The sequence below is a fragment of the Narcine bancroftii genome, unplaced genomic scaffold, assembly GCF_036971445.1.
Source record: "Narcine bancroftii isolate sNarBan1 unplaced genomic scaffold, sNarBan1.hap1 Scaffold_296, whole genome shotgun sequence".
NCBI classification, from domain to species: Eukaryota; Metazoa; Chordata; class Chondrichthyes; order Torpediniformes; family Narcinidae; genus Narcine; species Narcine bancroftii.
Genome location: NW_027212032.1, coordinates 38090 through 65986, shown reverse-complemented (window position 1 = coordinate 65986; position 27897 = coordinate 38090). Strand labels below are relative to the sequence as shown.

Here is a 27897-nt window from a genome sequence, read left to right as displayed (position 1 = left end):
AGAGGCGAGAAAAGAGAGAGAGGAAGATATTGAAGGAGGGGGGGGGGGGGGACTGGTCTCACCAGTGTGTGGGAGTGAAGGAAGACGGAGAGAGGGGGTCCTGCGGGCTGACCGACCCGGGGGGCGAGATGGAAAAGTTCGGGACGAAGCTGAGCCGAGGGAACTCGCTGTCGATCCGCACCCCGAGCTTCAGCAGCCTGGTGATAAGCGGCTCCCAGCGGAGACCGAGCAGTAGCCGGAGTCTGCAGGGCGACTTGGCCAACAAGCCCGTGCGTTTGCTCTCCCATGGGCCGGTCGCAGTGCCCTGTCGCATCGGCCTCTCGCTGTCCTCCCTCAACCAGCAGGACGAGCTGCAGGGATTGAACAAGCGACTGGCCGGATTCCTCAACAAAGTGAGGACCTTGGAGAGCGCCAACAAGGAGCTGGAGAACAAGATCAAAGTGCTGGTGGCCAGGAAGGGCAGCCTGTCCCGGGACTGGCAGTCCTACGAGAAGCCCGTGATCGATATCTGCAAGCAGGTGGGTTCCCCTCCCCCCCCCCCCCCCCCATGGAAATCGAACACAGGGCTGTGCAGGCCCTTCAGCCTCGAGGTTGTGCTGACCTACCAAAATAAAGATCCAAACCCTCCCTTCCCTGTTACCCTTTATTTTTCTTCCATCCATGCACCTCTTAAATGCCCCTAATGTTCCAGCCTCCACCACCACCCCTGGCAAGACATTCCAGGCCCCCACAACTCTCCTTGTGAAAAGAAACTACCCCTGACGTCTCCCCTCAACTTCCCTCCCTTCACTTTGTACCCTAAACTTTTGCTGATCCTGCCCTGGGAAACAGGTTCTGTCCGTCCACCCTGTCTCTGCCTCTCAGAATCTTGTAGACCTCTAATCAAGTCTCCTAGGCTCCAAAGAGAGAAGTCCCAGCTTGGCTAACCTTTCCTCATGAGACTTGTTTCCCAATCCAGGCAATGTCCTGGTGAATCTCCTCTCTGATTTTTCACCTGCAAGCCCATTTTGAATCTGCTCAGCCAACGATCAGTCCCTGTGGAGAAGGGGGTTCAAGTTCATTGTCATGTGCACCAAGGTTGATGGGGAACATGCAAAGCTGGAGAAACTCAGCAGGTCAAACAGCAAAGGTAAGGTTACATGATCAATGTTTTGGGCTTGAATCCTTCCCACTCCCCCCTCCATTTTGTTTGGGCACATAAAGCCCCCCCTCCTTTTTGTTTGGGCACATAAAGCCCCCGCCTCCATTTTGTTTGGGCACATAAAGCCCCCCCTCCATTTTGTTGGGGCACATAAAGCCCCCCCTCCATTTTGTTGGGGCACATAAAGCCCCCCCCTCCATTTTGTTTGGGCACATAAAGCCCCCCCTCCATTTTGTTTGGGCATATAAAGCCCACTGTTTGACCTGCTGGGTTTCTCCAGCATCGTGTTTTTACTTCAGTCACAGTGTCTTCAGACTTTTGTGTTTCATCCGAGGCTGATGAACTGGACTGCTCGCAGAACAAACTATGAAAATAAAGAAGGTAGAAAGAAACTCAGTGGGGTGAGCAGCATCCATGGAAGATAAAAGGTAGCCTTGTTTTGGGCCTTAACTCTTAATAATGAATCTGTGAGAGTGTTTGTTTTGCGAGCAGTCTAGTAAGTCAAACCATACAGAGTACAGCAGTAAAATGTTCTGTAGTTACATAAATCATTGGTGAGGTCACATTTGGAGGATTGTGTGCAGTTCTGGTCACTGAACTACAGGAAAGATGTCAATAAGATAGAAAGAGGGCAGAGAAGATTTACACCTGGATTTCTGGAACTGAGATACAGGGAAAGATTAAACAGGTTAGGACTTTATTCCCTGGAGCAGAGAAGAATGAGGGGAGATTTGATCGAGGTATTTAGAATTATGAGGGGGAGAGCGAGAGAGTAACTGTAGGTCAGCTTTTTCCACTGAGGGGAGGTGAAGTACAAACCAAAGGATGTGGGTTAAGGGTGAAAGGGGAAAGTTTAGGGGGAACATGGGGGAAATGTCTTCACACAGAGAGCAGTGGGGGTGTGGAATGAGCTGCCAGCTGAGGTGGTGAATGCGGGCTCAATTTTAACATTCAAGAAGAATTTGGGCAGGTTGGGAGGGGTGTGGAGAGATACGGACGAGGAGCAGGTCAATGGGACTAGGCAGAATAATGGTTCACCATAACCTAAAGGGGTCTGTTTCTGTACTGTTCTATGGTTCTAATTTCATGAGCATGAGGTTAATCTGATAACAGTGGGAGAGAAAACTATCCTTGAATCTGGTGGCACTTGATCTCCTTTCTTGTAGGATGTGGTGTGGTGAAGGTTGGGTTGGGGTGTTGGCTGCTTTCATGAGGCAACAGGAAGTGTAGACAGAGTTGATTGATGTAGCCACGTTCACAATTCTCTGCGGTTTCTGGCGGTCTTGGGCGGAGCACCTTGTTTCACACCGTGATGCACCCTGACAGGATGTACCTGTACAATCTCTATGGGATGCTGGTGACATGCCAATTTACTTGAGGTTTCTCAGAAAGTCGAGGCACTGGTGCGCTCGGGTCCAATACGCTGTGATGATATTTCCCAGCATCAGAAGTTTTAACTTCTGTTTTATTTTGCACTATTTGTTGTACTCAAGAACAGGTTGACTTGTTTGGATAACACGCAAAACAACATCTCTAATACATTTGGCAATAAATGATTTAATTAGTTTTGATAATCTTATAGCAGCATATAAAATTGTGAAAGGCATGAATAAGATAGAGGTAGGTAAGTTCTTTCCATTGGTGGGGGAGACCAGAACGAGGGGACGTAGCCTCAAGGATCAGGGGAGTAGATTTAGGTCGGAGATGAGGAGGAACTGCTTGTCCCAGAGGGTGGGGAATCTATGGAATTCACTGCCCATTGAAACAGTGCCTCGACCTCAGTAAATATATTTAAGCAAGGTTGGATAGATTTTTTATAACCTAGGGAATTAAGGGAGATGGGGTAAAGGCAGGTCGGTGGAGATGAACCGATCATCAGATCAGCCACATTGAACGGTGAAGCAGGCTCAACGGGCCGGATGGCCGACTCCTGCTCTTATTTCTTGTGTTCTTAAGATATTGGTCTTCGGTGGGGGGTTCCCTGTCATGTAGGACACCCTGCAGCTTTGTTTAGATTGTGTCTGCTTAGCTTCTCCTTATCATCAATGTCCTGGAGCAAAATTTCAAATTTGGAGCTGACACATTTGGAGATGTGGTGAGAAGGTCCTTTACCTCTATCCAGGCTGGTGAAATGGGCACGTGGTTGGGAATGCTGGGATATGAGAATTTGTATTTAAATTCTTCCCTCGTCCCCAGCCCTTTAATTCAGATGCCTGCCTGCTTTTGTTCATACCTTGAAGGGCTCAGGCTGGAAATGTTGGTAATATATCTTTTCCTCCTAATAAATGCTGCGAGACTGGCTGAATCCCTCCAGCATCTGTCTTTACTTTGTGATTACATGTTATTGTCAGTGGTGGCACTCCAGGCTGGTCTAGGAAATACCCAAATTCAAGAGCACGTTTATCATAACATCTACCAAAATACAGTGATAGAGGTTTACTTTGCGGACATTCAGGTTCATTATCACCAGACTGTACATATACAACCAACTAGAGCAGCCTCTCTCAACAAGGCCTTGGGAGCCACAGCACATTTAAGTAAAAGCCTTGTTTTCCTTTCACCTCACGTGACAAAAATATTTTCCCCCATTTTTAATGTAGGAGAGAAGTAGGGAAAAAATGAACAAATCTTGACTGCTTCACAGGGAAGGGGGTCCATAAACCTTGAGCTGAGTCCTGGGGAGGTCATGGCTGAAGAATGGTTGGGCTAGACTCTTTGTGCATTTTGCACCAAGTAAAACTGTTTTCAGAAGTGCAGAGAGAGAGATCAGTTAATATTGAGCAAATAGTAGCAGAGTTTTACTAGTGTGTGGGGTTCACTCAGGAGTCTGAATACAGCAGGAAAGAAACTGTCCCTGAATCTGGTGATACGTGATCTCGCACTCGTGAATCTTCTTCACGACTGGTCTGGCTGTGGACTTGGCTCCACCTACCCGCTTGTTCCCTATAACCCTTAATTCCCCCATTCTATCTATCTGTGTCTTAAATACATAATAGGAGCAGAAATAGGCCATTCAGCCCATCGAGTCTGCCTTGCCATTCCATCATGAGCTGATCCATTCTCCCACCCAGCCCCAATGCCCGGCCTTCTCCCTGTAACCTTTGATGCCCTGGCTAATCAAGAACCCATCAATCTCTGCCTTAATACACCCAATACACCCGGCCTCTACAACCGCCCATGGCAACAAATTCAACAGATTTCCCCACCCTCGGGCTGAAGAAATTCCTCTGTATCTCAGTTCTAAGTGGACGCCCTTCAATCTTGAAGTTGTGCCCTCTTGTCCTCGACTCTCCCACCTGGGGAACAACCTTTCTACATCTACTCTGTCCAGACCTTTCGACATTCAAAATGTTTCAATGGGATACCCCCCTCATTCTCCTAAATTCCAACGAGTACAAGCCAAGAGCAGTCAAACGCTCCTCATATGATAATCCTTTCATTCCCAGAATCATCCTTGTGAACCTCCTCTGAACTTCTCCAACATCAGCACATGAGCCCAAAATTTCTCCCAAGTGGGGTCTCACCAGTGCCTTATAAAGCCTCAGCGTCACATCCCTGCTCTTATATTTTATTCCCATCAAAATCCATTGCATTTGCCTTCTTCACCACCGACTCAACCTGCAAGTTTCCCTTCGGTGGGTGTAGGAATTGGGGTCGGGAGTGGTTGACGCAGAAGCTGATCTCAGGTGTGTCAATATTTCAGTAGGACAAAGGAAATTACAGTGGGATGAGAGAGGAACTGGCCCAAATTTACTGGAAAAGTAAGCTCAAGTGGGGGTGGGGGGGGGGGGGGGGAAGGGGAAGGGGTGGGGAGAGATGGCAGAGCAGAATTGGAGGATATTTCTACAAGAATTAAAGTGCAGGATAGATATATTCCAAGAAAATTATGAATGGTAAAATGGCACAAATGTGTCCAACGAGAGAGGTTACAGCTTAAATAAAAACAAAAGAGAGGGCAGACAAGGAAGCAAAAACTAGGGGAAACTTTAAAACAAAACACAGAAAGAAACAAAGAAAGTCTTTAGGAAAGAAAAGATGAATTATGAAAGAAGTTGGCAAATAACATATAAAAGGATACAAAGAGTTTCTTCAAATATATGAAAAGTAAAAGAGAGACAAGGGTAGGGCTGATTGAAATGAAGCTGTAGAAATTATAACAGGTAACAAGGAGAAGGCAGAGGAACTAAACGGATATTTTGCGTCAGTCTCCCCTTGGAGGACATTAGCAACATACCTGATATTCAAAGGTGTCCAGGAACAGAATTAAGTACAGTCAGAATTACAAGAGAGAAAGTGCTCAGTAAGCTGAATGGTCTAAAAGTAGTTAAGTCTCCAGGACCGAATGAGGTACACCCACAGGTTCTGAAGGAAGTGGCCTTGGAGATGTAGAGGCATTGGAATTGATTTTCCAGAAATTAATAGACTCGGCATGGTTCCAGGGGACTGGAAGGTCGCAAATGTAGTTCGGCTGTTTACGAAAGGAGGGAGGCAGAAAAAAGGAAATTATAGGCCTATTAGTCTGACTTCAGTAATTGGAAAGATATTGGGGTCGATCCTCAAGAATGAGGTTATGGAATTCTGCAGGTGCACGACATGATGGGTCCAAGCCAACATGGGTTCATGAAGGGAAGATCCTGCCTGACCAACCCATTGGAATATTTTGAGGAAATCTCAAGTAGGATGGACAAGGGAGAGGCTGTGGATGTTGTGTATTTGGATTTTCAAATGGCCTTCGATAAGGTGTCGCATAAGAGGCTGTTTAATAAGATGAGAACCCATGGAATTCCAGGAAAGATATTAGATTGGGTGGAGCATTGGCTGATAGGCAGGAAGCAAAGGGTGGGAATAAAGGAATCCTGTTCTGGTTGGTTGCCTGTTACTCGTGGTGTCCACAGAGGTCGATGTTGGGGCTGCTTCTTTTTACAATGTATATTAATGATTTAGATTGTGGATTAAATGGTTTCGTGGTGAAGTTTGCAGATGACACCAAGATGGGTTGGGGAGTAGGAAGTGCTGAATAAACCAAAAGAGACTTGGACAGTTTAGGAGAGAGGGAGAAGAAATAGCAGATGAGATATAATGTTGAGAAATGTATGGTTGGACATTTTGGATAAGGAAATAAACAGGCAGATTCATATTTGGAGGGGGAAAAAATTCAAAATTAGAAAGTGCAACGGGATGGGGGTCCTCGTGCAGGATAACCAAATGCTATGTTGGCCTTCATTTCAAGGGGAACAATGTCTAAGAATAATGAGGTGTTGATGAGACTCTGTGGGGCACTGATGAGACCTCATTTGGAGAACTGTGTGCAGTTTTGGGCCCCTTATCTTAGAAGGGATGTAATGATGTTGGAGAGAGAACAGAGAAAATTTACCAGGATGATTCCTGGAATCCAAGGGCTAACGTATGAAGAACGTTTATCGACCCTTGGACTGGATTCATTGGAGTGTAGAAGAATGAGAGGAGATCTCATAGAAACATTTCGAATAGTGGAAGGATTGGACAGAGTAGATGTGAATAAGATGTTTCTCTTGGTGGGTGAATCAAGGACAAGAGGCCACAGTCTTAGAATTAGAAGGGTCCCGTTTAAAACAGATGAGGAGAAATTTCTTTAGCCAGAGAGTCATGGATTTGTGGATTTTGTTGCCACGTGCACCTGTGGAGGACTGATCATTGTGGAAGTTTAAGGAGGAGATTGATATGTATCTAATTAGTCAGGGTATCAAGGGATGTGGGGAAAAGACTGGAATTTGGAACTAGATGTGGGGACAGTTTAGCTCAGGGTGGAGTTGCAGAGCAGACTTGATGGGCCGAATGGTCTACTTCTGTTCCTTTATCTAGTGATCTTGTGAACTGGATACCTGTATAATGTGGAAGCCTCCCTCGCGGGGTCAGGGTGGTCCCAGGCAATAAACACAAGGTGTGCGCTGGTCCCATGGCCGGGACATCTGTCTGTGTTGCTTTGATAAGCCCACCTTGGTTTGTGTTCTAGGTCCAGGATACCAATATGGACAACGCTGGCCTGACCCTACAGTTGGACAACTGTGAGCTGGCATCTGACGACTTCAAAGTGAAGTGAGTATTGGCCGGGCCAGTGAGCCAGCTGGTGAGGTAACAGCATCAGCCTGTGGATGGGCTGCCATCCCCTCACAGCTGGGCTGTCACACAAGGATACAGAACACTTCACAGGCCCTTCAGCTCTCGACGTGGTGCTGACCCATATATTCTACCAAAAAAGTACTAAACCCTTCCTACCTCATAACCCTTTTTTCCCATCCATGCACCTGTCTAAGAGTTTCTTAAATGCCCCTAATATTCCAGCTCCACCACCATGCCCTGGCAAGGAATTCCAGGCCCCCACAATTCCCTGTGTTTTTTAAAAAAAAAACCTTACCCCTGACTTCTCCCCAAAACGTCCCTCCCTTCATTTTGTACCCTCTCCCTCTGGTGTTTGCTGATCCTGCCCTGTCCACCCTATCTATGCCTCTCATAATCTTGTCGACCTCTATCAAGTCTCCTCTCATCCTTCTACGCTCCAAAGAGAAAAGTCCCAGCTCTGCTAACCTTGCCCCATGAGACTTGTTTCCCAATCCAGGCAACATCCACACATGAATCTCCTCTGCCCCCTCTCCACAGCTTCCACATCCTTCCTATAATGAGGTGACCAGAACTGAACACAATTCTCCAAGAGTGGTTTCACCAGAGATTTGTGGAGTTGCAACATGACCTCTCGACTCCTGAATTCAATCTCCCATTAATGAATCCCAACATCCCATAGACCTTCTTAACTATCCTATCAACTTGTGTGGCGACCTTGAGGGATGTATGGATTTGAACCCCAAGGTCCCTCAGTTCATCCACACTCTTAAGTAACCAACCATTATCCTTGTTCTCACCCTTTGTCCTTCCAAAATGCACTTATGAACTCCATCTGCCACTTTTCTGCCCAACTCTGCATCCCGTCTATATTCTCTTGTAACCTTCAACAACCTTCAGCTCCATCCACAACTCCTCCAAACTTGGTGTCATCTGCAAACTTACTGACCCATCCTTCCACCTCTTCATCCAGGTCATTTATAAAAATCAGAAAGAGCAGGGGTCCCAGAACAGATCCCTGCGACCCCTCCACTAGTCATCGACTTCCAGGCAGAATACTTTCCTTCCACTTCTACTCTCTGCTTTATTCCTACAAGCCATTTTTTAAACCCACACGGCCGAGGTTCCATGGATCCTGTGCCTCGTTCCTTTCTGATCGAGTCCCTCAGGAGGGAACTTGTCAAAGCATTGGAACATTTGTAGTTTTCCACCATTATATAAAGTCATGGCTGATCTTTTATCTTGGTTCCCTCGATTCCCTCAATGCAGCTGAGATCCTTGTTTTCTCCTTTCACAAGGTGGTTTATTCAGCATCATGTTATTACAGTACATCATTCAGTTAGAACACAGCATCACCACTCTCTAGCTCCTGCGTACACTGGTCCTGGAAATATCCCATCGTATCTGCGGACACCACATGCTTCTCCAGGGACACAGGCATGGATTTTACCCCCAGGAGAGGGGCAGGCAGTCAGCCTGGACTGAACCCTTGACTGCCTGCTGCCTGGATCCATGGGTGGGCAACTTGGCCGGGCCCAGGAGCAAAATGACCAGAAATTCCTCCGAGCAACCCACTCCACCTCCTCACGGGGTGACCGAAGATCAGGAGTGTGGGGGTGAAATGTAGCCAAGACTTGAGGAGTAGCCCCTCCACATATTCAAATAGAGGTTCCAACCTCGCACATTCCATGTATACATGGAACATCATCTCCTCCCGACCACAGAACTGACAGGCAGTCAGAGAGTCTGTAAACTGACTTAAAAATCTGTTACACATTGCAGTTTGGTGTAACGCTGGTCACAGCTGAGATCCTTGGATGTGTGGAATGAACTGCCGCAGGAAAGGGTAGAGGCAGGCACAATTATAATGTTAAAGACATTTACACCAAACAGGTTAGAGCAGTGGTTCTCAACCTTTTTCTTTCCACTCACATACCACTTTAAGTATTTCCCATGCCGTCGGTGCTCTGTGGTTAGTAAGGGGTATGTGGATGGAAAGAAAAAATTTGAAAATCACTGTTTAAATCGTCCCTCATTGACTCGTCATGTGCATGGTTTCATTACCTCCAAATGAAATGGGCTGATGACAATTTTTCTCAAGTAAAATATTTCAGTCACTATTGGGTCTGGAGCAGTGATTCTCAACCTTCCTTTCCCACTCACATCCCACCTTAAGCAATCCCTTACTAATCACAGAGCATCGATGGCATAGGGATTACTTAAGGTGGGATGTGAGTGGAAAGAAAAAGGTTGAGAACCTCTGGGTTAGAATCCGAATCCAGTATATTGTCATGAACGTGTGTCTTGAAATTTGTTGTTTTCAGGCAGCAGTGTTGTGCATAACAAGGTGCACAAATTATAGTTCCGTAACTACATAGAATATTACAGCACAGTACAGGCCCTACTTAAAAAAAAAAACCCAAGCCCTCCCTTGCTCCTAACCCTCTATTTTTCTTTCATCCATGTGCCTATTTAAGATTCTCTTAAATGCCCCTATTGTACCAGCCTCTGCCACCTTTCCTGGCAAGGCATTCCAGGTACCCATAACTCTCTGTATATTAAACTTACCCCTGACGTCTCCCCTAAACTTCCCTCCCTTCACTTTGTACAGCTGTCCTCTGGTGTTTGCTGATCCTGCCTGTCCATCTTTAGCTGAACAAGAATGTGGAGGAACAGAAGGGCCTTGGGGTTCACATCCATGCATCCCTCAAGGTCATCGCACAGGTCGATAGGATAGTTGAGAAGGTCTATGGGATGCTGAGGTTCATTAACAGGGGACCGAGTTCAAGAGTCGAGAGATCATGTTGCAACTCTACAAATCTCTGGTGAGACCACACTTGGACCATTGTGTTCAGTTCTGGTCACCTCATTATAGGTAGGATGTGGAAGCTGTGGAGAGGGGGCAGAGGAGATTCACCAGGTTGTTGCCTGGATTGGGAAACAAGTCTCATGAGGTAAGGTTAGCAGAGCTGGGACTTTTCTCTTTGGATCGTAGAAGGATGAGAGGAAACTTGATAGAGGTCGACAAGATTTTGAGAGGCATAGATAGGGTGGATGGCCAGAACCTGTTTCCCAGGGCAGGATCAGCAAATACCAGAGGACATGTGTACAAAGTGAAGGGAGGGAAGTTTAGGGGAGGCGTCGGGGTAAGTTTTTTACCCAGAATTGTGGGGGCCTGGAATGTCTTGCCAGGGATGGTGGTGGAGGCTGGAACATCTGGGGCATTTAATGTACTCTTAGACAGATACATGGTTGGAAGAAAAATAGAGGATTATAGTGTAAGGATGGTTTAGTATTTCTTGGTAGGAATATATGGGTTTACACAACATTGTGGGCGGAAGGGCCTGGGCTGTGCTGTTCTATGTTCTGTAACCCCCATCAACCATGATCCGCAGGTGGCAGTCGGAGATGGACCTGAGACATTCCGTGGAGCAGGACCTCAATGGTCTGCGGAAAATCCTGGAGGACACCAACTTAGGCCATGGGCAGCTGGAGGCACAGATCGAGACCATGAATGAGGAACTGGGCTATCTTCGGAAGAACCATCAGGAGGTAAGGAGCATCAGTGTTCCAGGATGGCCCACTCACAAATGGCTTTGCTGCTCACCTTTGGTGAGGTGGGGTGGGGGGGGGGGGGGGGTCGGAGGATCCTGGTCTCCGGCGCTGTTGGAGTGGAGTTTGCAGGCTCTCCCTGTGACCGTGTGGGTTTCCCCCCTGAGTGCTCCAGAGTCCCTCCAACATCTCAAAGATGAAGAAATAGTTGGGAGGTTAATTAGCCACTGTATCCTATCGCTGGTGTACAGATGAATGGAAGAATCCGGAGTGGGAGTGAGTTGAAGGGACTGTGAGGTTAATGTAAATGGATGCTGTTGGTCATTATAGACTTGATAGGCCAAGCGGCCTGTTTCTGTGCTGTATCCCACTGGCTACGTACACTTTAAATGTCTGCACGTTACATGGAAAATGGAGCAGCCTTATCATTAACGGCAAATCCCAGAAGCAGCAACGTACATAAGGAGCTGGGTGAATGGTTTTGCTGGAGGGGCAGGTGGTGTTGAGGAATCTGTAAAGGGACTTGGACAGGTTGGAAAAATGGGCAAAGAAGTGGCAGATGGAATACAGCTTAGGAAAGTGTGTGGACGTGAACTTTGGTCGAAGGTATAGGCCATCTTCTAAATGGAGAGGAAGTGCAGAACATGGAGGTTCAAATAGGAGCTGGGATTCCTCAAAAGCTTAAATAGCAGGTCAATAGTGAGGAAGGCAATTGTAATGTTGGCATTCATTTTGGGAGGACCAAACTATAAAGCCAAAGGTGCAACGCTCAGGCTTCACAAGGTGTTGGTCAGAATGCATTTGGAGTGTTATGACCAGTTTTGGACCCCCATCGAAGGATGGATGCACTGGTGTTGGAGAGGGTCCAGATGAGGGTTCCAAGAACGATCACTAGGATGAGAGGATTAATGTACGAGGGACGTTTGACGGCTCTGGGCCTGTATTTATGGGAGTTTAGAAGGATGAGGGGAATCTTGTTGAAATCTACTGAATATTGAAAAGGCTGGATGGAGTGGATGTGGAGAAGATGACTCCAGTGGTGGGAGAGCCTGGGACCAGAGGCCACAGCCTCAGAATAAGCGGGTGTCCCTTCAGAACAGAGATGGAGGAATTTCTTCAGCTAGAGGGCGGTGAATCTGTGGAATTTGTTGCCACGGACGGCTGTGGGGGACGGGTCATTGGGTGTATTTAAAGCGGAGGTTGATAGGATCTTGATTAGTGAGGGTGTCAAACATTATGGGAGAAGGTAGGAGAATGGGACTGAGAGGAAGAATACATAAGCCATTTGAATGATGGAACAGAATCAATGGGCTGAATGGCCCAATTCTGTTCTCTTCATGATTGTGGGTGAAGGAAACTCCTTTTGAACTTTTCATTTGTGGAGTCTAAAGGTTTAAATTTCGGAAGCTCCTCCTTTGTGTAGCTGAGGTGAAGTTACAACTGGGTGGGAAGAGAGTGTACGATGAGAGAACAGGTTACTCAGAATGAAACGCATGACCTTGACCTGGAGGAATGGGTTTGAATTCCACAAACAGCGGGCAATGGATTAAATTGCAGTTAGCCCAAACCCGCTGGTTCGAATTGCTGCCCTTCACGAGGGGTCCCCAATCCTGTCTTGTCCATATATGACTCCAGACCCACTGGTACCAACAGTGATGTCCACACAGATAAATTCAAACCCAATTCTAGACTCTCTGAGGTGTGGTGGGCTACTCACTCTAATCTGTATCAACATAATTCCCTGAAAGTGGCATCACAGGTGGACAGGGTTGTAAAGAGAGTTTTTGGCATCTTGGCCATCATAAATCAAAGTATTGAGTCCAGGAGTTGGGATGTTATGGTAAAGTTGTACAAGACATTGGTGAGGCCAAATCTGGAGGATTGTGTGCATTTTTGGGCACCGAACTACAGGAAATATATCAATAAGATAGAAAGGGTGCAGGGAATGTTGCCCGGACTTCAGGAACTGAGTTACAGGGAAAGGTTAAAGAGATCAGGACTTTATCCCTTGAGTGTAGAAGAATGAGGGGAGATTTGATCAAGGTATTTAAAATTATGAGGGGGACAGACAGAGTAAATGTAGGTTGGCTTCTTCCACCGAGGGTGGATGAGATGCAAACCAGAGGACATGGGTTAAGGGTGAAAGGGGAAAAGATTAGGGGGGAACTTCTCCACACAGAGAGTGGTGGGAGTTTGGAACAAGGTACCAGCTGAAGTGGTGAATGTGGGCTCAATTTGAACATTTAAGAAGAATTTGGACAGCTACATGGATGGGAGGGGGATAGACTGGGTGCAGGTTAATGGGACTAGGCAAAAAATGATTTGGCACAGACTAGAAGGGCCGAACAGGCCTGTTTCTGTGTTGCAATGTTCTGTGGTGCTACACAGTTGGTGGAGAGGTTCAAGTTTTTCGGTGCAAGCCACGAGCAATCTACCCTGGTCCAACCATGTTGATGCTACATCCATCACCTTCACTGCCCCAGAAGCCTGAAGAAATTCAGAATAGAATATAAGAGGAGGGTGAAGGACCAGTTGATGAAGTCGACAAAGACGATGTGGTCAAACCATAATCATGGCTTTTATTAGCAGAAACTCATGGTACAATAATGAAAAACAATAGATGCAGACACCGTTATACCCAAGGGGAGTGTCCTTGTTTCAACAGAACCTTTTCTCTGCCACACCATCTGCATTATCTGATGGGGTTGATGGAGATTACACAAAAACAACAGATTCTCAATGTCTCTATATATGGGACAACAAGTTTCCAATCAAATAACCTCCCCCTCCCCCATTGACACCAAGGAAGTAGCGTGAACATGAGGAAGGGAAGTGGGGTCAAGGCCAGCAGTATGGTTGACAGTGATGGGTTAGGGCCGAAGGATCTATGAGACTGTGGAACCCTTGTGTTGAGGAGGCAGTGCACGGACTGGAGGTGTTTACACTGGAGGGAGGGAGGGGACATTCAAGTAGAGTTTACGAAATGAAGAGACCCAGAAAATGTTAACAGGAAGAGACCAGAGTCTAATGGTCAAAGGAATAAATACAGGAATGTTGATTGAATTGAATAGACATTCCAGCACATAACAGGCCCTTCGGCCCATGATGTTATGCTGTACCATACACACTCATAATAGTCAATCCCATGTAAAGGTTGACCCATCCCCGCCCCCTGCGATTTTCCCCCCCCCCCAACTGCCCAGCCATCTGAGCTCCTGACAAACCTCCGTGGACCCTTGTCCCAGCCGCCTGCCCACCAGAGCTGCTGACGCCCCAACCACGAATCCTCGCCCCAGCCGTGGGACCATTGAGGTCCTAATGTGTCGAACGCGGACTCACCACTTGGTCCCCATCATCCGATCTCCCACCACCTTTAATGAGGCAGATACCTACTGTGGTCAAAAGTAGTATCCGTGTAATCGTCGACCCTCCAAAATATAACACAAAAAATTGATCCAAAAACCTCAGCCATTGCATGAGTATATACAGTAAACCCACTCCAGAACAATCGAGTACAGGAGGTTCTCAACCTTTTTCTTTCCACTCACATCCCACTTTAAGTAATCCCTAGGCCATCGGTGTTCTGTGATTAGTAAGGGTTTGCTGAAGGTGGGATGTGGGTGGGAAGGGAAGGTTGAGAATCATTGCTCCAGACTCGATTGTTACTGAAATATTTTGCTTGAGAAGAATTGTCATTGACCCATTTCCTTTGGAGTTCTGAAACCATGCACATAATGAGTTAATTAGGTACGATTAAAACAGTGGTTTTCAAACTTTTTCTTCCCTCCCACATCCCACCTTAAGCAATCCTTTACCAATCACAGAGGCATAAGGAATACTTAAGGGGGTATGTGAGTGGAAAGAAAAAGGTTTGGAACCATTGAACCCTTCCCTCCCTCACACCCATAACTCTCTATTTTATCTTCCATCCATGTGCCTGTCCATGAGTCTTTTGACTGTCCCTACTGCTCCAGCCTCCACCACCACCCCCGCCCATGTGTTCCAGGCACCCACCACTGTCTGTGAATTTAAAAAAAACTTACCTCTGGGGTGGAAGGATGAGAAGAGAAATGAGGAACCTGCTGTCTGAGACAGGAACTCTTCCGATATTTACAAACACAAAGAGCTGTGTCCAACAGGGCTGCGGGCAACTGGAGTAGAGCAAACCATTCCGTTTCACCCACCACAGAACCGATGGGCTGAACTGCCTTCTGCCACGTAAATTCCTGTCTCTCTCTCTCTCTGCACACAGGAGGTGGATGATCTCAAAAAGCAGATCTCAGATTCCAATATCTCTGTGGAGCTTGAAAGTTCTGAGGAGGAGGACCTGGGCAAAGTGATTAACAAAATCCGTGAGGAATATCAGGCCCTGGCTGATTACAACAAGAAGGAGGCGGAGGAGTGTTACAGGAAGAAGGTAGAATCCACGAGGAGATGCTTTCAGTCTCCTTAGTGCGCAGACACTGGTTATGTTGAAGGCTCGGAGTGAGGGGAGCTGGAAAATGGGGGGAGGGGCAGCTTTAAGTGGCATTGTGTCTCCAGACGCTGTGATGGTAGTGAAAACACAGAGATGCTGGAGGAACTCAGCCGGTCTTGTAATGTCCATAGGTGATAAAGATATATTTCCAACATTTCGGGCCTGAGCCCTTCCTCAAGGTAAAAAGCCATCTGTATTCAATTAACACCTTTCGTCTGTTGGTCCGTACCCTCTCCCTGCTGTTAATTTTAATTACGATGTCTGCCTGCTTTTTACTCGTACCTTGGAAAGGGATTGTTGCCCAAACTGGTTAAACTCTTCTTATGGACGCTACAAGATCTGCTGAGTTTCTCCAGCACTTCTGTGTTTTTGAGCTGCAGGTGTGTATGTTGGTTTGGGGAAGTTTGTGTGGAGTTGATGCAGAGACATTGTGTCTGAAGTCGAGATTGGTTGGGTGAGTGTGGATCTGGGCAAAGACCAGCAACATCTGAGGACATCTCCTTCTCTCCCAGTTTGACGCCGCCTCCCTCGAAGTCTCCAAGAACAACGAGGCCCTGCAAACTGTGAAGCAAAATGTCATCGAAACCCGGCGACAGATCAAAACCCTGGAGGCAGAGCACCGCATGCTGGGGGCCACGGTACTGATCGCAGGCGGAGATGTGCGCGCACACTGTGCTGAGCTGATGTCAACAGGTGTACTTGCACGCCCCATCTCACACATGTATACACCACCCTCATCATACAGTGACACATTTAACCCATCACATATACACTGATGCTCCCCATACATGTGTGCATCTTCCACACGCTACACAGTTTGCTGAATATATGTTGACATGTTTACACTCTTCCACACATCATTTCACATGTACTCTTGCACGTCTGCATGCACTGCATACATACACACTCTCTCATGTAAACCCACGCCAACTTTCCTGATACACATACACCAATCTACTCACAGTGATGGGCTCTCTCACATGGCCCCTCACGTACACATTTTATCGGTGGGTTTCCTATCCCAATAGCCAGCCATTCACTTGCCTGGGATGCATGGATTCTTTGCAGGATTTTCCACATCCTGGGTCCAGAGGGTAGTTCCCTGAGCTCCATCTGTCAGTGGCCGGTGGGTGTGTGAGGTGTGGTTGCCCTGACTCGCCTCCCTCTCCCGGGTTCGGGCCCCACCCAGGGACTCGGGAAGAGCTGATGAATGAGGCTGGCAACCTACCCCTTTCTCCTGAACCCATGGAGGTTGATGGCTCCCTAACCTGGGACTGGACTCCCTGGAACACACGTCCGAGGTGGTAAAACATTGGCGATAAGGTCAACGGCAGGGCACTTTACCCCACATCGGAGGCAGGTAAAGCTACAGAACATTGGTTTAGGTCGGGGAAGAGGGTTTGAGGGGATCTGAGGGAAGCCTCTTCACCTAGAGAGTGGGGACATACTGCCAGGGAGTGGAGGAAGAAGGGGGTCGCAGTAATGGGGTGTATTCACCCAGAGAGTGGGCAGCTGCAATATCGTGGATCTCCAAGTGGCCACCCACTTCATATCCTCATCCCATTCCCTTGCTAACGTGTCTGTCCATGATCTCATGCACGGCCAGACTGAGACCACCCATAAATTGGAGAAACAACACCTCATCTTCTGACAGGGCCCCCTCCAACTGGATGGCATTAACATAGAATTCTCTGGCTTTCATTAAACCCTACCCCCTTCACCTTCGCCCACCGCCTACCCCATCTCTGTCTCTCCTTTTGCACAGACATGATCAATTTTTGCCTTGTCCCTCATTGTATCCAAATGACACCCTTTGTTGGTCTGGATTCCTCCCCCAACCAGCATGGTCTGAATCCTGAGACTTTCTGAGATATTCTGCTTATTCCTGGAAGAGGGGCTCAGGCCCAAAAGGTCAGTGAAATATCTTCGTCTCCTATGGACACTGAAAAGACCAGCTGAGTTCCTCTAGTATGTTGGTGTGGTTTTACTACAATCACAGTGTCTGCAGACTTTCATGTTTCATTCCGTTCTGGTAACGCGCTGACAGTGAGTGGGGGGGTGGTGGTGGGGGGTGGGGGGGGGGTTACTGACGTCACTGAAGAAGTGAAGCACAGAAGCAGCAGACAAAGATTTGCAGGAGACTCTCAGCTAGTCATTCAGCATCCGTGGGTAGAGAAGATCAGTGAATGTCTCGGGTCGAGACCTGATGGAGGCTGAGGTAGAAATTCCATCTGTAAAGGGGGCAGGAGCTGGGGGAGGGGTCCAGAGATGATAGGACAGAGGTGCAGGAGGTGGAGAGATGGTGAGGAAGCAGTGAGGAGGAAGAAAAAAATCTGAGAGTGAGAAATGTAGACCAAACACCACCAGGTGGGACCAGTGTGGGTGGGACAATTTGGGCAAGTTGGGCCGATGGGCCTGTTTGCTTGCTGTGTAACAAGTCAAGTTTATTGTCGTCTGATTGTACAAGTACAACCAAATGAATCGGCGTTCTCTGGTCCTCGTGCAAAACATGCAGACACACAACCAGACATAACACACACATACAGACAGACAATACACATGCAGGACAAGTATTTCATCTCTACAAATAAATAAAAATTGCCCCATACAAATGAGAGTCTTAAATGGTTTAGTGTGAGCAGTTCCTTGGCACTGTCGAGAAGCAGTTGGAGATGGAAACAGTCGAATCAGACGGATGGAGGGACACTTCACCTCTTTCTCTGACTGTCAGAGGAACTTCAGGCAATTTCTGCGTCTGCCTTACAGCTGACTAAAGTGAATTTTGTGTAATATTACATGTCTTTATTATAATAAAATGAATCTTGAATACAATTAGAAAAAAAATCAGTGTTCAAACCATTAGGTTTCAGGCTGTCCAGGAGGGATAAGAGGAGTTGCTTCTCAAGTTTACATTTGGCCCCTCTGACAGTGGATGAAGCGGAGACAGGAAAGTCACTGTGGGAATGTTTGGGGGGGGGGGGGGGGGGAGTTGATGGTTGGTGGCAGGAAGCTCCCGTTTGGCTTGTGTTTATCTGGAGGCATATTGAAACAGCCAGAATAGTGGTATGTACAATTATGAGGGGCTGAGATAGGGTGGACAGCCAGCTCCTTTTTCCCTGGGCGACAATAGCAAATGCCAGAGTGTGGTCCAACTCGCATCTCACCTTCAGTAATCCCTATGCCATTGGTGCTCTGAGATGAGTAAGGGATTGCTCAAGGTGGGATATGGGTGGAAAGAAAAAGTTTTAATCGTACCTAATTGACTCAATATGTGCAGGGTTTCATACCTCCAAAGGAAATGGGACGATGACAGTTTTTCTCAAGCAAAATATTTCAGTAACAATTGGGTCTAGAGCAGTGATTCTCAACCTTCCCTTCCCACCCACATCCCACCTTAAGCAATCCCTTACTCATCACAGAGCACCTATGGCCTAGGGAATAGTTAAGGTGGGATGGGAGTGGAAACAAAAAGGCTGAGAACCACGGGCCTACAATTTCCCACTGTATAACCCTCTATTTTCCTCAGTTCCATGTACTTATCTAATAGGGCAGCACAACACTATTTTACAGGCCCAGAGACCAGGGTCCGAATTCCATGCTGTCTGTAAGGAGTTTGTACGTTCTCCCTATATCTGTGTGTTTTCTCCCATTCTTTAAAACGTACCGGGGATTGAAGGTTAATTTGGGTGTAATTGGGCAGCCCGGGTTTAAATGGTCAGAATTGGCTTCCACCAGGCTGTAAAAAAAAAAAGTAAGTCTTAAAAATATTCTGTTTTGCCTGCCTCTACCACTGTTGGCAGCAGGTACATTCCCTGCACCCATCACTCTGAACATGGAACAAAAATCAAAGAGTTGAGTACACGATGTGCTGGTAAAATTGTATAAACCTTGGTGAGGCCAAATTTGGAGAATTGTGTGCAGTTTTGGTCACCAAACTACAGGAAAGATATCAATAGGACAGAAAGAGGGCAGAGAAAATTTACTAGGATGTTGCCCAGACTTCAGGAACTGAGTTACAGGGAAAGGTTAAACAGGTTAGGACTTTATTCCCTGGAGTGTAGAAGAATGAGGGGAGATTTGATTGAAGTATTTAATATTGAGCGGGAGAGACAGTGTAAATGCAGAGAGGCTTTTCCCACTGAGGGTGGGTGAGATACAAACCAGAGGACATGGGTTAAGGGTGAAAGAGAAAAGTTTAGGGGGAACATGAGGGGGAAACTTCACACAGAGAGTGGTGGGGGTGTTGGAATGAGCTGTCAGCTGAAGTGATGAACATGGGCTTGATTCTAACATTTAAGAAGTATTTGGACTGGTCCATGGTTGTGAGTACAGGCCGTTTGCCCACAATGTTGTGCCAACCCATGTAAATCTACTCCCCTATGTTTGATGTTGTGTGGGAGGGAAATGGCCGTGCACTGGGAGGATGGTTTGACGCGAGTGGATGCACACTGGTGAGCGGTGATGGTTGACTGAATGGCCTGTTGCCGTGCTCCATGATGCCACAGCTCTCATATTCCGACAGATCAATTCCCTGGAGGATTCTCTGCAGGACACAGAGGATCGAATTGCCTTAGAGCTCCAGAACCTGAACCACACTATCGCCAACCTGGAGCAGCAACTGGCCAAACTCCGCACTGACCTGAAGAACCGAGGCATGGAGTACGAAGCCCTGCTCAACACCAAGATGAGGCTGCAGGCGGAGATTGACACCTACCGGAAGCTTCTGGAGGGAGATGGGTAACATATCACCCCCCCCCCTCCCCGATCCAAGGACATGGACTGGGTGGTATATTGGGGAGAAGTGGAGGCAGATCCAACTCTCATGTTCAACCTCCCTTCTGAGGGAGGTTGGAGAGTGGGACTGGCTGGGATGGTTTTACATAGAACACACAGAAATGCTGGAGGAACTCAGCTGGTCTTGCAGTGTCCATATGAGATCGAATTATATTACTGACGTTTCGGGCTTGAGTCTTTAGAACAATAGAATACTACAGCACAGAAACAGGCCACCATGGCTCTTCTGTTCTGTGCTGAACCATTCTGCCTAGTCCCACTGACCTGCACCCAGTCCATAGCGCCCCCCCCAATACCCCTCCTATCCATGTACCTGTCCAAATTCTTCTTAAATGTTAAAATTGAGCCCGCATTCACCACTTCAGCTGGCAGCTCATTCCACACCCCCACCACTCTGCGTGAAGAAGTTCCCCCTAAACTTTTCCCCTTTCACCCTTAACCCATGTCCTTTGGTTTGTATCTCACCCACCCTCAGAGGGAAGTGCCGACCTACATTTACTCTGTCTGTCCCCCTCATAATTTTAAATACCTCGATCAAATCTCCCCTCATTCTTCTACACTCCAGGGAATAAAATCCTAACCTGTTTAACCTTTCCCTGTAACTCAGTTCCTGAAGTCCAGGCAACATCCTAGTAAATCTTCTCTGAACTCTTTCTATCTTTCCTGTAGTTCAGTGACCAAAACTGCACACAATCCTCTAAATTTGTCTCACTAATGTCTTATACAACTTTACCATAACATCCCAACATCTTCCTCAATACTTTGATTTATGAAGGCCAATATGCCAAAAGCTCTTTACAACCCTGTCCACCTGTGACGCCACTTTCAGGGAATTGTGTACACCTTCTTCAAGGTGTAAGCAAAAAGCCTGCTATGGACGCTGAGGTCCTCCAGCATTTCTGTGTTTTTACTACAGTAACAGCATATGCAGACTGATTTTATGGAGCTAGGATAGACTTAAAAGCCTGAATGGCCTTCTTCCCCACCAGAACCATTCCATGGCCATGTGATTCCAACGCTGTTGCGGGGACTAATCCTGAGGAGAGTTTCTTCCCACAAGTCCTTGTGTTTTGATCTTGGGTTCCTGGGAAGAGACGCTGCTGAGGGTAAAGTTTGAGGGAGTCCCATCATAGTTTTCGATCATTGTTGATGAACTCATCAGAGGTGTTGGTGGAAACAGGTACGTGGAGTTGGAAGGGGTAGTGGAGGTTCTTAATGAATCAGTATTCACCAGAGAAAAGGACCTTGGCAATTGTGAGGATGACCTGAGGTGAACTGAGGCACTGGAGCACGTTGACGTTAAGAAAGAGAATATGTGATAGGTTTTGAAAAGCATGAAGTTAGATAAGTCACTAGGACCAGACGAGATTTACCCACGGCTACTGTGGGAAGCGAGGGAGGAGGTTCCTGAACCATTGGTGATGATCTTCACAGTCACTGGGTACTGGAGAAGTACCGGAGGATTGGAGGGTTGTAAATGTCATTCCCCCATTCGGCAAAGGGCTGGAGATAACCCAGGAAATTACAGACTCATGGGTCTCCCTTCAGTGTTGGAGACAATCCTGACACACGATTTACTAGCATATACAGAGGTATAATCGGGTTAGGTATAGTCGTCATGGCTTCGTCAGGGGAAGGTCGTGTCCCACGAGCCTGATTGAATTCTTTGAGGATGTGACAAAGCAGACTGATGAGGGTAGAGCAGTGGATGTGATGTATATGGGTTTCAGTGAGGCGTTTGATAAGGTTCCCCATGCAAGGCTCATTCAAAAAAATAGGGAGACCTGGGATCCAAGGAGGCCTTGCTGTCTGGGTACAGAATCGGCATCCAGAGAAGGCAGAGGGTGGTTGTAGGTGGTTCGTATCCTGCATGGAGGTCAGTGACCAGTGGTGGTCACAGGGATCTGTTCTGGGACCCTTCCTCTTGGTGGTTTTTATAAATAACCTGGATGAAGAAGTGGAAGGTTGGGTTGGTAAGTCTGGGGATGACACGAGGGTTGTGAATGTTGTGGATAGTCTGGATGGCTGCCAGAGGTTACAGAGCGACATTGATAGGATGCAGAGCTGGGCTGAGACGTGGCAGATGGAGTTTAATCCAGGAAAGTGTAAAGTGGTTCACGTCAGGATGTCCAATTTGAAGATTGAATCCAATGTTAATGGGAAGATGCTGAGCAGTGTGGACGGACTGAGAGATCTTGAGGTCTGTGTCCACAGGGCACTCAATGCTGCTGCACAGGTCAATAGTGATGTTAACAAGGTATTTGGCCTGTTGCCCTTCATTACCCATGGGGTCGCATTCAAAAGTTAATGTTGCAGCTCTACAAGTCCTTGGTTCGACCACACTTGGAATATTGTGTTCATTATTAGGAAGGATATGGATATTATGGAGAGGGCACAGAGATTTACACAGTTGCTGCTTGGATTGGAGAACATGTCTTCTGAGGAGAGGTTGAGTGAACTTGGTCTTTTCTCCATGGAGCGATGGAAGGCGAGGGGAGACCGGATAGAGGTGTACAGGATGATGAGAGGCATTGATCATATGGTGGGTCAGAGGCTTTTCCCCAGGCCTGACATGGCTAACATGAGGGGGCCATGGTTTTAAGGTGCTTGGGAGTACGGGGGGGTGTTTTCACACAGAGAGGGGTGGGTGCATGGAATGTGCTCCTGGCAATGGTGGTGGAGGTAGAGACAATAGGGTCATTTAAGACCCTATTAGATCAATTCATGGAACTGAGAAAAAAGGAAGGTTATGCAGTAGGGAAATTTTAGGCAGTTAGATTAGGTTCTTGGGTCAGGACAACAGTGGGCGCTGAAGGGCTTGTGTTGTGCTGTAGGTTTCTATGTTCTCTTTAGAAAGGGTGGCACGATTAGTGCAGCGATCGGGACTCGGGTTCGAATCCCGCGCTGTCTGTAAGGAGTTTGTATGTTCTCCCTGTGTCTGCGTGCGTTTTCCCTGGGGCCTCCCACCCTTCAAAAACGTACCAGGGGTTGTAGGTTAATGGGATGTATTTGGGGGGGCGCAGGCTTGTGGGCTGAAAGGGCCTGTTACCGGACTGTATGTCTACATTAAAAACAAATTAATTTAGAATGAAGCAGAAGAATGAGCGGGGTTGGTCAGGGTTAACTGTAGGTGTCGCAAAAACAACTTGGAATTAACAGCAAAAACATCCTTCCAATAGAGCAGATTCTGGGGGACAAAGGTCTTTGGGTGTTTTTAACTGTTGAAGGTAACTAATGACAGGTGGGGTTGGAGGAATTCTGAACTGGGTGGTTGATCTCCCTCTACTCTCTCCAGGAAGGCAATCTGCCCTCTGTGCTTAAATGTGTTTTTCTGCTTTTTTTTCCTCCAGCCCACTTGGATTACCGATCTATTGAGGTGAGTTGGCACTGGACAGAGAATGAGACACAACTACCATGTGACCAAAGCCGTAAGTGTGATCCTCCAACCTTTCACCAGAAGCCTTTAAGTAATATAAAATGCAGCAGCTGTTCTCAACAGGGACCCTACGGACAGGGCCACAGAACATTTAGTAAAAAGTAAAACAGGAGAGTCTGCAGATGCCGTGGTTGAAGTAAAATAATGGTGGAGAAACTCAGCAGGTCAAACAGTGTCCTTTATAAAGATACAGAAGCAATGTTTCAGGCTTGAGCCCTCGGCACCCCTCTCTCTTCCCGGTTCCCATACCTGGTACCCCTTCAGCCAGTGTCCAGCTGTCCACAGCCCAGTGTGAGTCCCTCGACCACAGTCACTCTCAGCCAGAGCAGTTTCCTTTCCTCGCCACCAAAAGCTCGCCGCCTGCGCATTCTTCAGCTGTGGAGCCCCTCACTGTTCCTGTGGGTCATCTCCACTAATCCTCCTCAGACGGGGTGGTGGGTGGGGAGGGGGCGTTCTTCCTGTTTTCTGATGCCCTGCAAGACCCCTGCTTCCCCGGAGTCTGCAACCCCTCATGGCTCCTGCCGATCACAGATGCCACCATCTTGGCCCAGACCCCGCGGTCGCAGAATTTTTAGACAAGACACTGTCAGCTCCATTAATGGGCCATTTAAAGCTTGTTCTTGCGGCAGTCAGACTTATCGATTGGCACCGTCTCCATTCCCTCCTCCCTGAGTGTCTACACCAGCAGTAATGCTGCCGTTACAGCTCACCTTGTGGAAGTCATTGAGCTAGAAAGGTGCAGAAAAGATTGATAAGATGTGCTTGGGGCTGGATGGCTTGAGTTTGGAGGAAAGGCTGGGATAGATTTCTCCAGAGCTCCATTACCCCTGTGGGTAATGAAGATTTAAAATTCATAAATGAGGTGAATGGTCACAGTGTTTTACCCTAGGGTAGAGGATTCAGGTTTCAGGTGAGGTGGGAAAGATTTAAAGGAATCCAGTGTGTCAACTCTTCCTCTCAGAGCGTGGTGGGTGTATGGAACGAGGAAGTGGTGGAGATGGGGAGAATTACAACATTTAAAAGACATTGGACAGGTACATGGATTGAACCATAGAACATGACAGCATCAGAAACAGATCCTTCGGCCCTTTTAGCCTGTACTGAACCATTTATTTTTGCCTAGTCCCACTGACCTGCACCCAAGGGGGTAGATCATGCTTGACAAACTGATTGAGTTCTTCGAGGGGGTTACAAAAAAAGGTTGATGAAGGGAAAGCTGTGGATGTTGTCTATTTGGACTTTAGTAAAGCTTTTGACAAAGTTCCCCACAGGAGGTTAGGAAAAAAGGTGGAGGCATTAGGTATAAATGAGGAGGTAGTGAAATGGATTCAGCAGTGGTTGGATGGGAGGTGTCAGAGAGTAGTGGTAGAAATTGTTTGTCCAATTGGAGGCCAGTGACTAGTGGAGTTACTCAGGGTTCGGTCCTGGGTCCACTATTGTTTGTTATATATATTAACGATCTGGATGTAGGGGTGAGAATGGATAAGCAAGTTTGCAGATGATACAAAGATTGGTGGTGTTGTGGACAGTGAGGTAGATTACCGTAGATTAAAAGGTGATTTAAGAAGGCTGGAGGTGTGGGCTGAGAAATGGCTGATGGAATTTAATACAGATAAGTGTGAGGTGTTACATTTGGAAAGGCAAATTTAAATAGGTCATTTACATGAATGGTAGACAATTGAGGAGTGCAGAGCAACAAAGGGATTTAGGAGTTGTGGTAATAGTTCCCTCAAGGCTGATACTCAGGTAGATGGTGTGGTGAAGAAGGCATTTGGAATGTTGGCCTTCATAAATTGGAGTATTGAATTCAAGAGTAGGGAGGTTAAGATGAAATTGTAGAAGGCATTGGTGAGGCCAAATTTGGAGTACTGTGTACAGTTTTGGTCACCAAATTATAGGAAAGATATAAACAAAATAGAGAGAGTGCAGAGAAGGTTCACGAGAATGTTGACAGGATGTCAGGGTCTGAGTTACAGGGAAAGGTTGTGCAGACTAGGGCTTTTTTCTCTGGAGCGTAGAAGATTGAGAGGGGACTTGATAGAGGTGTTTAAGATTTTAAAAGGGACAGACAAAGTAAATGTGGATAGGCTTTTTCAATTAAGAGTGGGTGAGATTCAAACTAGAGGACATGGTTTAAGATTTAAGGGGGAAAATTATAAGGGGAACATGAGGGGAAATTTCTTTACGCAGAGTGGTGGGGATGCGGAATGAGCTTCCGACAGACGTGGTCGAGGTGGGATCATTGGTTACATTTAAGGAAAGACTGGATAGTTACATGGAGAGGAGAGGACTGGAGGGGTATGGACCGGGTTCTGGTCAGTGGAACTAGGAGGGTGGGGATTTGTTACGGCATGGACTAGTAGGGCCGAACTGGCCTGTTCTGTGCTGTAAGTGGTTATATGGTTATAAGTCCATAGCCTCCCTACATCTCCCATCCATGTACCTGTCCAAATTCTTCTTAAATGTTCAAATTGAGCCTGTCTTGGGTAGGAGAGGATTTTGCTTTGAAAATAGGAATAGGAGGCCCTTCAAACCTGCACCACCATCCAATATGATCCTGGTTGATCATGTGACCTCAGTCCTCAGTTCCCACTCTCTCCACACCCCGTGATTCCTTTAGCTGTAAAGGCCACATCAAATTCCCTTTAGAATACATACTCATGTAAAAGTTGAATTTTGTGGACTAGTTTTTAAACATTAAATTCATGGTGTCGTCTATCTCACAGATACTACTTTAGATCCTGGTAAGTAGAGGTGTCAGGAGTTCCGATGGGCAGGCAGATGAGGCCCAAGACCACATCCAAGGCGTTAGGATTTTGATGGGTGGGTGGCTGGGCCAAGGTGAGAGACTAGGGTCGACTTTTTAATGTGATTACATGGAAAATACCAGATTTTTGGGCCAAAAATAGGGGTTTGACCTTTACGTGTAATTGATTTTACACGAGTATGTACGGTGGTTATAGTTACACTGCATGGAAACAGGCCCCTTGGCCCAACCTGCATATGCCAACCGAAATGACCCACCCACATTGGCCCATATCCCTCTAAACCCATCCTATCCATGTATCTTGTCCAAATGTTTCTTGAAAGTTGTTATAGTACCTGCCTCAACCATCTCCTCTGACACCCACCACCCTGTGTGTAAAAAGAAATTACCCCTCTGGTTCCTGTTAAATCTACCCTCTCCTCACCATAAACCATGTCCTCTGCCTCGTGATTCCCCCTACTCCGGGTAAAGACTCTCTCCATTCTCTAATAATTTTGTCCATCTCGGTGAGATCTCCCCTCATTCCTGCCCTCCAAGGAACAAAGCCCCAACCTGCTCCATCTCTCTCTGTAGCTCAGGCCCTGGCACCCCCCCCCCCCCCCCCCCCGAGTTTTGGAAGATCTTCGTAAATATCTAGCAAACCGGCCTCGACAGCTTTTTGTGGCAGGGATTTCCACATGCTCACCCCTGAGTGAAGACGTTTCTCCTCATCTTAAATAGCTTCCTCCTTGTGTTTGGAGAGATGTGAGCCAAACGGGGCCCACCTGAGTAGAAGACAATGGGTCCATCCAGGCTCATCTCCATTCAGTGAAATCTAATCCTTCCTTTCAATCTATTGCAGAAACGAGGAAAAATGCCAAGAAAATCATCATAATTTCCCAGAAACTCGTGGATGGGAAAGTTGTTTCTGAGAAGCAAGAATCAGAAAATATTCTGGATTAAATCTTTTCTGACCGGGTTGAATTTGGGTAAAACCCTCCAAACTGTTTGGAGCTAATAGTCTTGGGGAAGGGAATGTGCGGTGATCTTACTTCAGTGGTTCTTGACCTTTTTTTTCCTCCCCACTCACTAATCACAGAGCATTTATGGCATAGGGCATTCTGGTTAGTCAGGGATTACTTCAAGTGGTATGCGAATTATCTATTGTGTTTGGCGCTAAGGTCAGGTGAGAAATGGTGCCAGCTTGGTGGTGGCAGAGAAACAGAGTAGAACTTCAAAGAAGGGCTCAGGCCTGAAACGTCGCTGATACATATCTTTACCTCCTGTGGACGCTGCGAGACTGGCTGAGTTCCTCCAGCATTTCTAACTCTATTCAATGCTTTTTTCGGCTCCAAGTGTTGCTTTTGGAGACTGATCAAATCAATCTCTCAGCTCCCTTTTGGAACAGTGGATTGAAGAAACCTTTGGTTCTCAGAGAGGTAGTTTGTGGTGGATGGGATGTTGTGTGAGGGTGTATCTCTGACACACTCACCTCTTTGTTTAACTCACTAAGTCCATTAGCTTCTTGAAAGTTTCAACATAATTCTGTCAAAACCGATGTAATTCTGGGGTTTGTGATGTGGGAATCCAATTCTGTGATTAGATCCATGTTTATTATTTCTCTAAGTGGTGTATTAAAAAAATTAATGTTACAA

The 27897-nt window shown here is 47.0% G+C and overlaps 1 protein-coding gene across 1 annotated transcript; it reads left to right on the top strand.

Annotated features, from left to right (window-relative positions):
• Positions 1-53: 53 nt before the first annotated feature.
• On the top strand, positions 54-27897 carry LOC138750894 (keratin, type I cytoskeletal 18-like). The gene is made up of 11 exons (XM_069913023.1): positions 54-518; positions 7134-7216; positions 10633-10789; positions 15042-15206; positions 15779-15904; positions 19789-20003; positions 22077-22317; positions 22432-22602; positions 22895-22970; positions 23411-23488; positions 27105-27897. Exons 1-11 carry the CDS (start codon positions 129-131, stop codon positions 27203-27205), a joined length of 1803 nt encoding a protein of 600 aa, XP_069769124.1. The 5' UTR covers positions 54-128; the 3' UTR covers positions 27206-27897.